Source organism: Diadema antillarum, unplaced genomic scaffold, assembly GCF_040938485.1.
Source record: "Diadema antillarum isolate AM-2024a unplaced genomic scaffold, OU_Dant_1.0 seq00000244_RagTag, whole genome shotgun sequence".
Taxonomy (NCBI): domain Eukaryota; kingdom Metazoa; phylum Echinodermata; class Echinoidea; order Diadematoida; family Diadematidae; genus Diadema; species Diadema antillarum.
Window position 1 is genome coordinate 1,374,714 of NW_027271288.1, and position 12,406 is coordinate 1,387,119.

Below are 12,406 nucleotides of genomic sequence, written 5' to 3' on the forward strand. Positions count from 1 at the left end.
GTGTCTGTAGTACAGTACATTGATACTCCAGTATAACCAAAGATCTAGCTGTGTTGCGGTATGAATGAAGCAAATCATGCGCATTCCGTGGCTTGTACGTATGTGCTGATAGGTGCGTTGTTGAGAGCCTGGGTATATATATTTTTTAAAGTAACGCCTGTAACGACGACTAGTTATTATATTAACGATGGACTGCGTGTTTGCGAATGGAGTGCTGAAATTTTGTTCAAATGTCGTCGTACATTCGCAACGTGTTTCTTGACTTTGCAGCCGCTCTCTCCCCAATGGCTCCGGGGAACATGAAGTCTGATATCATTGGATTACAGCAGCGTTCGAAGCTCAACGGGAAATCCTTTGCAACTCGTAAATTGTACGTGAAAAACAACGACGGTCCGCCATTAGAGCCTGTCTCGTTGGCTAACAAAATGGAGCAGCCGCAGCGTGGAAGAGATACGCTGCTAAACAACGCGCCCGACAGTGACCCGTCTGTTGTTATGAATGCTACGGCCATGAGCGACGTTTCAAACGTCGCACAATCGGACCACACAAAGGAAATGCTCATTGAAGGCGATGGAAGATGCGTCGTTCCTGAAAACATCGGATCCCTGAATAAAGTTAACGGAGAAATATCACATCTGAAAGTTCTGTCTATGCTTCATCTTGATGTTATAGAACAGCAACAACGACAAATTCAGAACAGTGAAAGAGAAGTGCAGAGACTACGTGCTGAAAATGAGACGGTGAGCTGCTGGCTGTTTATTACTAGATTCTAGTGTTACCATTGCGAATTGCAAACACTCTTTTCCCCTGAGAAAGCATTGTAATCTAATGACGCAATGAAACAGTACTTGTATGATGAAACACATCGTTTTCAGTAACCTGACATACACATTTCACGCTTTCCTGCATTTTACTTTCACCTTGAAGTTTTATTGTGGTATGGAACACTCCTCTGAGTCCTGTTTTCAGGTGTTATGACAAAATTGTCAGCCAACCACAAGTAGATCTAGCACAAGCTAAGTGATCAAGAAACCCTAATACAATAGTGACAAATGTTAAAGCCAACTGGTGATCTAAGTATTGTAACGACTCTCAATACCGGCCTTATCCTACTCACTAAAAGTTAACCCCGTCGCGGGGCGCTGTGTCCGTATGGGGTCGCTGCTGCGGTTAACTAAAAGTATGATATGAAGAAATGCCATAGAATGAAAGAAGACATGGGTGTGTGACTGCGACCTCGACCGCTTGCCCTCGACTCGTGTCTTGCACACCTGAGATTGAGAGTCTACTATCTATGGTCATGAACTTTTGAATTGAGAGCAAACGCAGCAAATTTAATGAAAAATGAGTTCAATGATCATGAGGAATGTGTATGCGTGTGAATGTCCAGTCATCAGGGAGGTAGTCTCTTCCAATAACCTTTCACAACCAAGCTAAGGGGGTCTGGCCCTGGCCTGGTTTGTTTACTCAATTTACTGAATTACAGTGTATCCCAATGACATGTCCATGTCAAAGAAGCTTACCAATATTATCATTTCATCCCATGAGAAACAGATATACAATGTGTATCTAGATCTACATGTATGTAGTATGTAGTTGCACTGAAAATGAATGAACAGAAACGTTTAGGGTTTTCATGCCATTCCTGTATTGACCTCCTGACCCTATTGCTTTCCCCATTTCAAGCAAGAGATGTTGCCTTTTTTCCATTGCAAAGATATAGCATTTTACAGGTTCACTGCACTGAGTTGTACCTTCTGGGCACAGCATGCATGATAATAATAATTTTCACCACATGATGCTGTGGATGGAACTATTGTGCTGCCCTCTAGGGTCTGTATCGATTTAGAGTAACAATTTCATTCAGGGCGCTGGCTAGAAGTCTACAGTATCAGGATGATAGACTTATGTGCCAGGATTTTCTTTGCAATTTTAGAAAATTCACAACACTTCATGTACTGCAGCTGTCATCTTCTACCTTCTCTATTGTATGTTTGCGGGGATGTAGGAGTCTTTCATTACATGTAATCAAGTGAATGTGATCAGATAATAGTTCCATACTTCTAATCAATGATTGAACACTCATCTATTACTTTGCTGAACCAACATGGACCATGCTACATTGTAGTTGAGCATCATGACATTTTCCCCTGAACAAACCTGCAAATGTACATCTTGTACAACTAAGGTACACATAATACAACATACTGTACATACAAACAGGTACAATTGAATTATCAGTACCGTGCATGTCAATACTCCACAGATTCTGATATAACTTAGCACAGAAGGAAGTGCATAGTGTATTGTTTTGAACAATGTTTTTGTCAAGTTCTGAGCATTGCATTGTATGTGTAGGATTCGTTGTAATTTAAGATTCTTAGTGCAGTGATGCCAATGAATTGTTTCTTTTTCCAGTATAACATTTATGTGATAATTGATATATTATTATTATTTTTTTTGGCCAAAAACACTGCAGGCTTCATGGAAATTCATTTTTGTATAAAATTGTATTACTATGAAGCCTACTGCAACAACAACTCCATACAAGGTAAAAAAAAGAAGAAGATACATTGTACATGTACTGCTCGTTCCCGCCTCCCCCCCCCAAAAAAAAGAGAGAAATAAATAAAGACATATACATGTAATGTACAATGGAATACAGTTGTAGTATGTTTTTTCAGCCCTGATAATACTGCAGTACTGTTCACAATCCACGTTAGCATTTCTGTCGAGAGTTCGCCAAGTCTGAGGTCTTTTTGCCTTTGACAAAAATTCTGCTAGACTAAAAACTCAGACCCCCTTTGACTCCATCTTTTCCTCCACTTGCTCACTGTTAATTTTTTTTTTTTTTCAGTGCCTCAGTTTTGTGCTACGACTACACATTTGAAATACAAGCATTCTCAGGCTCTCATACTGTACTTTTCCCTATGTACTGAAGTACAGTTCAGTTGGAAAATCAAGTTGCTACATGTGTCGTTACATTTTATGCACCAGTTGATATTAATAAGATTTAACAACACACCATTCAATATGGTACTTCCACATGAAAAATTAATACAACAAAACCATGCATTTGGTATACACACACCAAAAAAAAAATCATTTTTTAAATACTTTATGTTACCATATTACCTATCTTTATCTACAAAATGTACTTCTTTTTCTTTTTAGCTAAAATGTCGCCTGGAACGAATGAATCGGAGGACACACCTTGCTGAGAAGAGTGAGCAGAACAGCACAAACCAACGCGGGTCTGTCCGGCAGAGGAAACCAATTGACTCCCCGCTCCAGAAAAGGTGGGAATCAATATACATCAACAGCTTCTGGAATATTTCCATTGATACTTTGACAAAACTGGCTGTCATTGTGGAAGCAACTGGCTTTGGAGCTGGCTTTAGTCCAAAATTGCCCCCCCCCCCCAAAAAAAAAAGAAAAAAGAAAAAGAAATCAGAGGAGGAAAATTTACAACGATCTACAGTTGTATGCTAATATACTGCTTGAAGAAGTATGGATTGTGATATATTGCATCAGGTTTTTTTTTTCGAGTTTTATGTATGTATTTAAAAAAAAAATCTAAGATTGTATTATTATGAATGCTTTTGAAATCTTGCATATAAAAGTTTAATTAAGGAAAATAACATGTAATGTTCTGTTCCAACAGACCATGGTCTCTTTCAACCCTGCACACAGTCATACAAGTGTACATTTAAAGGTTTCAACAAGTGGTTTTACAAAGTAGCAAATCTAAACTTAAAGGGTGTGTACAGTTCTGGTCGAGGTGAGGATTTAGCTTTTGACGTTTTGCGAGATATTCAGAAACCACTCTATGAGATGTCAAAGAGCATGCAATTCTAAGGGGTATCAAAAGTTTATTTGATGAAAATCGGTTTTGAAATAGCTGAGATATCCAAAAACAAGGTGAAACAAAGATATCCTAATAAAGTTGTGGCCTGTCGCCTTTTATTATTATCACTTTTTTGGATATCTCAGCCATTTGAAAACCAATTTTCATCAAATAAACGTTGAATCCTTCTTAAAATTACATGCTCTTTCATATTTCATAAGAGCTTTCTCATTATCTCACTTAAGAATGTTGAAAACATGAATCCCCACCTCAACCAGTACTGTACAGTCCCTTTAAAATCAAGATGGCTACCAAAATCAAGATCTGATGGCTACCTAGACACTGTTTGTGGCATGGTTACTCTCACAGTAAATCTTTATTTCAGAGCTGTTCGTTGTCACTACTTCATGACTGTCAAATTTAACTGTGTGAAGCTATTTACTGTATATTGTATGTTCTGGTGATAACATTTTTTTCCAGAAAGCGTAGATCCGATCAAGACTCGTCGGTAAACAGTCCCAGTCGTTCAGCAACGAAGGAGACTCCAGCAAAAAGTACTTCAGGTCTGAGAGAAAACAAGGACATTCTCAGTTCCAGTGGCACCTCACAGACCAACAGTGTTGAACTCAATAAACGGCAGCGGAGGTCTGAGAAGTTGTCCAAGAAAGACGAAAAGAAAGGAGCGAACCGACAAGACAGCAAAGAGTCCAAGGAGTCCAAAGAGGAAGAAAAATACCATCGCACAGATGTGATGTATCCGTGTCTGAGTGATCTCAGGGTCCACCAGCCTGACCCAGACTTCCCTGATGAAGATACTGTGGTCATGGGTGAGTATGCGAAGGGCGCCCTCTCTTGGCTGATCACATTTTTTTTTTGTTGCAACCACTGATCTGTATGGGAAGTAGTTATGAAAATTCTCATTGGCCAATCGCTTTGAAGCCACCATGCCACCATCTTACCACAGGCATTGCGTATACTTTTGTGTATTGAGCTCACAGTGTTGCATGATCTTGGGGAGTTTATGCAGGAAAGTACATTCATGTGTATGCAATTCCCCATCAATATAATCAAGGACACTTGAAGTTACACTGTATATTTGTTGTGGTAGCAGATCAAGTGGTCAGTATGAAGCCTGTGTAACATAAGTTAGACCCCTGCAGTAGGCATGCCATCCCTGGAAAACAGTCCATACCAGGCATGAAACAAAATTAGTTGAATCCCTGACATGAGTTGGATTGATATGGTATTTAGATCATGTATGCTAATTAGCATACAATGTAGTGTTATACATTATCAAATTTACATTGACTTACTGACAGCCTGTGAAAAACACAAATCACCAACTTTCAATGTTCAATTTTCACACTGTGTTATTCCAGAAATGGCAGTGTGGAGTTTTGATTAACCTCAGCAATATTTGATTTTTAATTGTTATGAAATTTTCAAAGGAAGTAAAACATGAAGATGTTCATCCATACTAATTTGTCATTATTTTTTTAATCTGTTTGTTATATGAAAGGTTGTTAAACATTTTAGTTTTGTGAGCTTAAATTGCACTTAATCATTAGACTTCATTAACTTCCCAATGTTATCTCAAGAAAATAATATGTGTATCAAAATGATGAGAAGAAGAGGCTCTTTGTCACACCAACAGTTTGTTATGATTCATGTGTATTGTATCAGGATATCACACCTACTGTAGATCTGTTTGAGGTCTGATGACATGAACGTTAACCTGTTGTGGATGAGCTGATTTTCCTATAACACACATTTCCCATGGAAACCTGCCTGAGAATACTCAGGACTAGTTTTTAATGGCTTAAATAAAATTACATTCTCCTTTCAGTCCCTTCTTGGCGTGTGGTCACCAATCAAACAGGAAGCTGCTCCGATGGGTCAGAGGTAAGACCTACCTTAGAATTATGTTATACCTATGTTTGTCTATGTGATCACCCAGTTCAAAACACAAAAAGTAGGCCAAAATGAATGCCCACTTTTCTAAATTATGTAAAGATATGAATTTCTCCCAAGAAATGTTTTTAACTTGTTGGCTCTTTGTGACAATTTAGGTAGCAAAGGAATGACTAGAAGATGATCAGAATACTGAACTGTATTTCTACTCATAGGAATGTTTCAGAACAGCTCAGGAAGCTTTCAATGTCATGAAACAAACTAGAGGAGCACTCTGAGAGTGCAGACCTCCGCCAAGCAGCTCATTTCCATTGCTGATCTTATCTTATTCTTCCTGAGAGATCAGTCATTTTCACTCGTATGTATGCGTGCTGGAAGTCGCCAGATTTCCCAGTATAGAAGCCTTTTGTTATGTCATCAACTTCCAGCTGCACGGAAACTAGCAGATAGCTAGAGCACGTACTTTAGTGCGCATATGAAAACATTAAAAATGCGCAGCTTGAACTCCCAAGGTCATTGACCCTGTCTTCCAAAATATCAAAAATCATTCATAAAATCCATAAAAAGTCATGGATCACTACCAAAATTTAATCATCCGTTCCTTGTGTCATTCTCAACTTTTCCTGAAAGTTTCATCCAAATCCGTCCTCAACTTTTTGAGTTATTGTGCACATGGACAAACAAGAAAAACAACGGTCATAAAAACATAACCTCCTCCCTTGGTGGAGGTTGTAAACTGGTATAGATGTTTGAGTGACAAATATTTGCCATGAATTTGTAAATGATGATGCCAGCTCCCTTCCCGAACTCTTCTTCCATCTCCAGGAGTGTGACGATGCGTCCTTCGAGCGGAGGCACTGCAGACTGGAACAGGATGAGCGGAAGAGGAAGAGATGGGACATCCAACGGATACGGGAGCTGAGAGAGCATGAGAGGCTTGTCAACAAGCAGAAGCAACGGGAGTATGCCCAGTGGGAACACATACTCACCACCTTCTACCCAGATGATAACGATGGTGGGTGGACACATAGACTTGTTTGAATTATAGTAATAATGACCCACCTCCTCTCATCGTTCACTGAAAACAGGCAATTGTCATATATCAACGTTTTATCTAGGCTGTTAGTGACTGAAAGATAGAAAACATACAGGACTTACTATTACATGATATTTTAAAAGTGATTTCTATTCTTGTGTGAAATAAGAAATAGTTAAGTTTTGAAATTTACCCCCCCCCCAGAAAAAAAAAAGAAAAAAATGAATCTAGATAAACCAGCCAGGAAGCACTTTGAACAAACTTTATCTGGAGAGGAATGCATTATTCTAGTAAAGAAAACCCCTCAACAAACGAACCCTCATGTTATTGTTATGTGCTCTTGTAACAGTATGTCATGCACTCTACATGGAGTGGTAACTCCCTCCATGAGGTAAAAACCTCCTTGTACAGATTGTCCTCATCTCTTGATCAAAACTTGTCTACTGATATTTAATAACTTCATGGTCAGTAGGGAGCCATGTATCAAACACTGTTGAAATATCCTTCAGGGAAATCAAAAACTACCCTAGGTGACAGGGCATTCATGTGACATGCTGCTCCCAAATTTTGGAATAATCTCCCTCCGTTTGTGATGCAAGCAGCTACAGTTAATGAGTTTGAAAAGACCAGGTTAAATACTCATCTTCTTAAAAATGTTACCACGGTTTCAATTATTTATGTCATGACTACTACTTTGTAATTCGTAGTAGAGTATATTAAAGGGACTGTACAGTACTGGTTGAGGTGGGGATTCATGTTTTGAACATTCCTAAGTGAGATAATGAAAAGCCTCTTATAGAATATGAAAGAGCATGTAATTTTAAGAAGGATTCAACGTTTACTTGATGAAAATTGGTTTTCAAATGGCTGAGATATCCAAAAAAGTGCTGATAATAAAAGGCGACATGCCACAACTTTATTAGGATCTCTTTGCTTCACATTGTTTTTGGATATCTCAGCCATTTCAAAACCGATTTTCATGAAATAAACTTTTGATACCCCTTGGAACTGCATGCTCTCTGACATCTTATAGAGTGGTTTCTGAATATCTCGCAAAACGTTGAAAGCTAAATCTTCACCTCGACCAGAACTGTACACGCCCTTTAATATTGTAGTATCTATGCAATGTGAATAAATGGCTATATTGTTATTGTTTTGTCGAAAGATATCCACCAGTGTCTTATAAGGTCACAGCATGCTCCCTCTTTCCTGCCTATGAGTCAAATGGATCTGAAGATTCATTAATCGGTGTTCCTTTGAGTAAAAATAGTTGGTGCTACTCTTGGATAATTTTTTTTTGTCAATGTTATGTTTGGTGATGTGATCATCTTTTTATGTGGACTTGATCCCACAGCCATTATACGTACAGATCTGTATGTACACTGTATGAAACTTTCTCAGTATCTATCCAGGAGCTGCTGTTCATTTACAATGCACCAAAGATATTTAACCATTTTAGTTTATAGTTCACAATTCAGATGCTAGTCCCATTATTTGGATTGCTGTTTGATGTGACTAACTTAGGTCTGGTATGTAGAAGCGGATTCTCCATATCAGACTTAAGTTGGTTACAAAGTGTGTCTTTGGCAATTGACTGAAGTGTGAAATGACCTTTCTTTGGCACTTACAGCGGAGTACATTGAGATGTGTGAAACCATTCCTGTCATCACGTTCGGAGTCCAAATACCATCTGTCAAACCAAGGTGAGTATTAGCACAGAGCAATGTTTGTGGAACAGATGGAAAAGTGAATGATAAGTTGATAAATACTTGAATGTTGTTATTTTGTTTTGTGGAAGGAATTTTCAAAACTTTTTTTTTTTTTTTTTGGGGGGGGGGAATGTCTTCATCAATTTAGAATGTAAATACTTACCTACCAATAGTACGTTGTATGAAAGTGCCTTTTTCACAACACTTACTGTAGTGCTCAGACAATTGTAGTTATTTTAATTCAATCAAATGCTTCTGCCAGTTCTTTCTACACTTTTGATACTTTCTTTGCAGTAATGAAAGTGATGGTGTACTGTAAGTGCTGAATATTTGAAAGTTTGGATCAAAAGCAAATATTTATGGAAATACACCATTATGAGATTATGAGAATAAATTTTCCCCGATATTGTGAGTAACTAAGTTCCATAAGTTTGCCCAGCACACAAATGAAATTGCATGAATTTTTGTTTCTTGTACAGTGGTTTATATATATATATATATATATATATATATATATATATATATATTTTTTTTTTTTTTTTTTTTTTTTTTTGGATGTCATTTTATTGAGCCATAGTGTGTGTATGACAACAAATTTGGTGTTCCTTTTGCATTTTTCTTTTAGCTTGCTCTCAGGTTACTGTTTTCAAGTTTCAAAATGTTTGTACTTCAGTCATTTTGAAAGTTGGCTTGAGACTTGATTCAATGTTATAAATTTTTTTAACATCAAAGTTAATCAGTGAAGTGTTTGTCATATGTTTTTGACATTCATAATCTGATTATTTCAATGTGGTATAAAGCCAGATCATTTTATCGATTTTATCGATGTATCCTAATTTTTGCACTGCAGTGAGTTTGAGCTGCCGTGGTTTGACGCCAAGCAGCGAGAAAGAGACGAACAGAGACGGATGACAAGGAGAAGGGCGTGTCGCAGATAGCATCCCTTCTTAGCCACTCGTAGAAAGACTCTTAGTTAGGCTCACCCTCAGAGGGATTGCCCAAGTCAGATATTCCTTCTAATGGGGTCATCATGCGAACGAAGAAAGTCAAAGTTGTCAAAGGGAGATTTGGAATCGGAGCGTTTGGCACACTCAAAGCGTCAGGATTCCAGCTCTTCAAAGTTTGGGGAAATGTATCATAAATTTCACTGTGATTTTTCATGCTAAGGTGTCCAGCTGTAACAAGCTGCCAAAATTCGGCCCCTCAGTTTAGCAAGTGATTTGTCCACCTCAGATGGGGTTGTCTACAAGATATAACAATTGACCTTTGACCCCAGTTTGTGTATGCAGGTGTACATCAGAGTACAATGTACAGGGAAGATTCAAAAGTACTTGATGATTGTGAACATGCACATTTTGTCATGTCGATACACAATCTAAATGTCAAGAAGAAAATATCTGCTACTTAAGTGGAATATTCTATATGTGGCTTAGCGGTTGACTGCCATGCTACTAAAGACAAAACCCCTGCATATTCTATAGCTTTAATATTTTTGAGGATGGACTTAACATTTCTTACATAAGATGTCCCTGCCATTGTCATCTTAGAATCTCTTTGCAAGCTAGACCCAATTGTAATCTGTTTCCCTTGTTTGATGTTTGACATTTATCATTATGACAGCAAAATAATTGACTTGCAATCACACTTTAGCCATCGTTGTCTACGGGAATGGTAGTCTCTTCTAATGTTGATGTTTAATGTGTGGATTTGTGTCCCATATCAAACTTGCTATTCATGTATCCAGTATTCTATTTCAACTATCATGCCAAATAGTCATTCTCTTCTTCTGGAGTTGATATCACAATGTGAAATGTTTGTTCTGAAGTTTGCTGTAAGATAGTTGAAAAGTTGCTTAAAGAGGTCATAACTTTAACCGATGTGAGCTTTATTTCATTAAGCACATATAGTTCACCACGCAGTCTGAATGGGAAAATGATGCCAATTGGTGAACTCAGTAATTCAAGATCATTATGAACTGTGTAATACTGTTTATCCTATTGAGTGTCTAGCTAAGCACACAAAGTACCTGTCTCCTTCCAACGGGAATGACCTATTGGCTTTTCACATTTGATATCTACATTTATGTTGAGCATGCCTTTCATATTAAAGAAAGGTTCATTTGAATAGATAACTGGGAAATCACCATTGTGATTGGTTACTATTGGAATGCTGGGTGAATCATGATAATATATTTCATTTTATTTGCACATCATTATTTCCGAATTATTGCCAGTATTCAAAGTTGCAGAGACTCAAGAATGTAAATCAAAACAATGCATTTACACAATACCCTGCTTAATTACATAAAAAAAAAAAAGATAGATTAGCCTTTACATTTAGCTTAAAAGGTTTTTCATTTCTAATGACTGTTTTTAGACATGAAATCATAGTCATATCAAGACCTACAGAAACTCTTGTCCTGGGAAACATTATGCTCATGAAATAAAGTCTAGAACAAGTGTGGAATGTAAAAAACAGGTGAAAATGACCTTAGAAATGTTTTTTCTCTTCAGAGGACTTTGTCATGTAACTAGAAGTTGTTAATGATTCACATGTGTATGAAGAGCAGTTTCAAATGCATTTTAGTTCCAGTGGATTTGACACGTTTGGGGTTAAATATAGAATACCAGCAGAATCTGTGACAAAGTTGTATGCACTACAATGTTGTACATGGTCAGTACTGAAGGAGATCTAAACAGTGTTTTACATAGAAAAATCTTGGTACTTTGTAGAAACAGTGTTATGGGATGCAGGGTTTCTCCAGACAGTCTTATCATTTGCAGTAGAATTTGCTATTGGTTTTTCAACTAAACCAATACAGGAAAACTGTTGCCTGCTTTCACGCAAGTAGCACTGTCAGAAGTTTATGTACCGTGTAAGTAATATTTGGGTTACTGAGCATAAAAGAACTTTATGTAAACATGAACTGTATGTGTGGAAAAGAAGGTTTGAGTTGTAAAAGAAGATAAAAATGAATATATTTTCACTTTCGAATAGGATTATGCAAACTTACCGAAGTTAAAATCTTCTGAACTTCATAGAAAATTCCAGAAAACACAAGCAGTTTAGAATCATACTTTGATTTAAGCTACAACCATTAATTCATTACTGATAGTTTCTGTCTTTAAAGATTTCATGTTCAAGATCCAGTAGCATTGGATTCATTGATGATGCAGTGCATTCACTGCCCACCTTTGAAATTTAAAAACCACAAATAGCACTGGTCAGCGAATATATGTACAGTATATGTGCATTGAAGGTATGTTAATCAGTAATGGTAGACTCCAGTAAAGATTCTTCGGCTGTGTGTGTACTCACGCAGAGATCAGTGATAAAACTGGACACAATTTGTTACTGCGATTCTCAAATATATCTAAGTTGGCCCAGCTTTCTGACTACATGGTGTACCCATGCTGACGTAGTCTTTAAAATGAATATATCAATCTTCCTTGGTGGGCATTGTACGTGACTGATTAGACTATAAAGAGTTGGTCTGTGTGACATGAATGGACACCACATGCAGTGCTGTTTCATAGTATGTGTAGACGATATATTATATCTACGTGGTGTTGAGACTGCTATTAAAGGGAAGGTAAACCCAAAGAACAATGTGGATTGAGTGAAAGCAGCAACATTAGTAGAACACATCAGTGAAAGTTTGAGGAAAATCGGACAGTCGATGCAAAAGTTATGAATTTTTAAAGTTTTGGAGTTGGAACCGCTGGGTGAGGAGACTACTAGGGGATATGACGTGTGAGTGGACAACAATACAAAGAAAATATAAAGGAAATTCAACAAAAATTCACTTTTCTAGAATCATGAAAGAGCAATGGACCAACCGTTTTCAGAAAGCAGGGGGAATAATTGCTACCCTTAACATATGTCAATATCAAGTTGATGGAA

General features: G+C 37.5%; 1 protein-coding gene across 1 annotated transcript; it reads left to right on the forward strand.

The window, feature by feature from the left end:
- The first annotated feature begins 214 nt into the window (after window positions 1-214).
- Window positions 215-12,123, forward strand: LOC139729540 (male-specific lethal 1-like 1). Its single transcript, XM_071640467.1, has 7 exons — window positions 215-740; window positions 3,175-3,299; window positions 4,328-4,674; window positions 5,694-5,749; window positions 6,584-6,773; window positions 8,425-8,497; window positions 9,354-12,123. The coding sequence occupies exons 1-7, from the start codon at window positions 231-233 to the stop codon at window positions 9,439-9,441; spliced, it is 1,389 nt and encodes a 462-aa protein (XP_071496568.1). The 5' UTR covers window positions 215-230; the 3' UTR covers window positions 9,442-12,123.
- The last annotated feature ends 283 nt before the right edge of the window (window positions 12,124-12,406 follow it).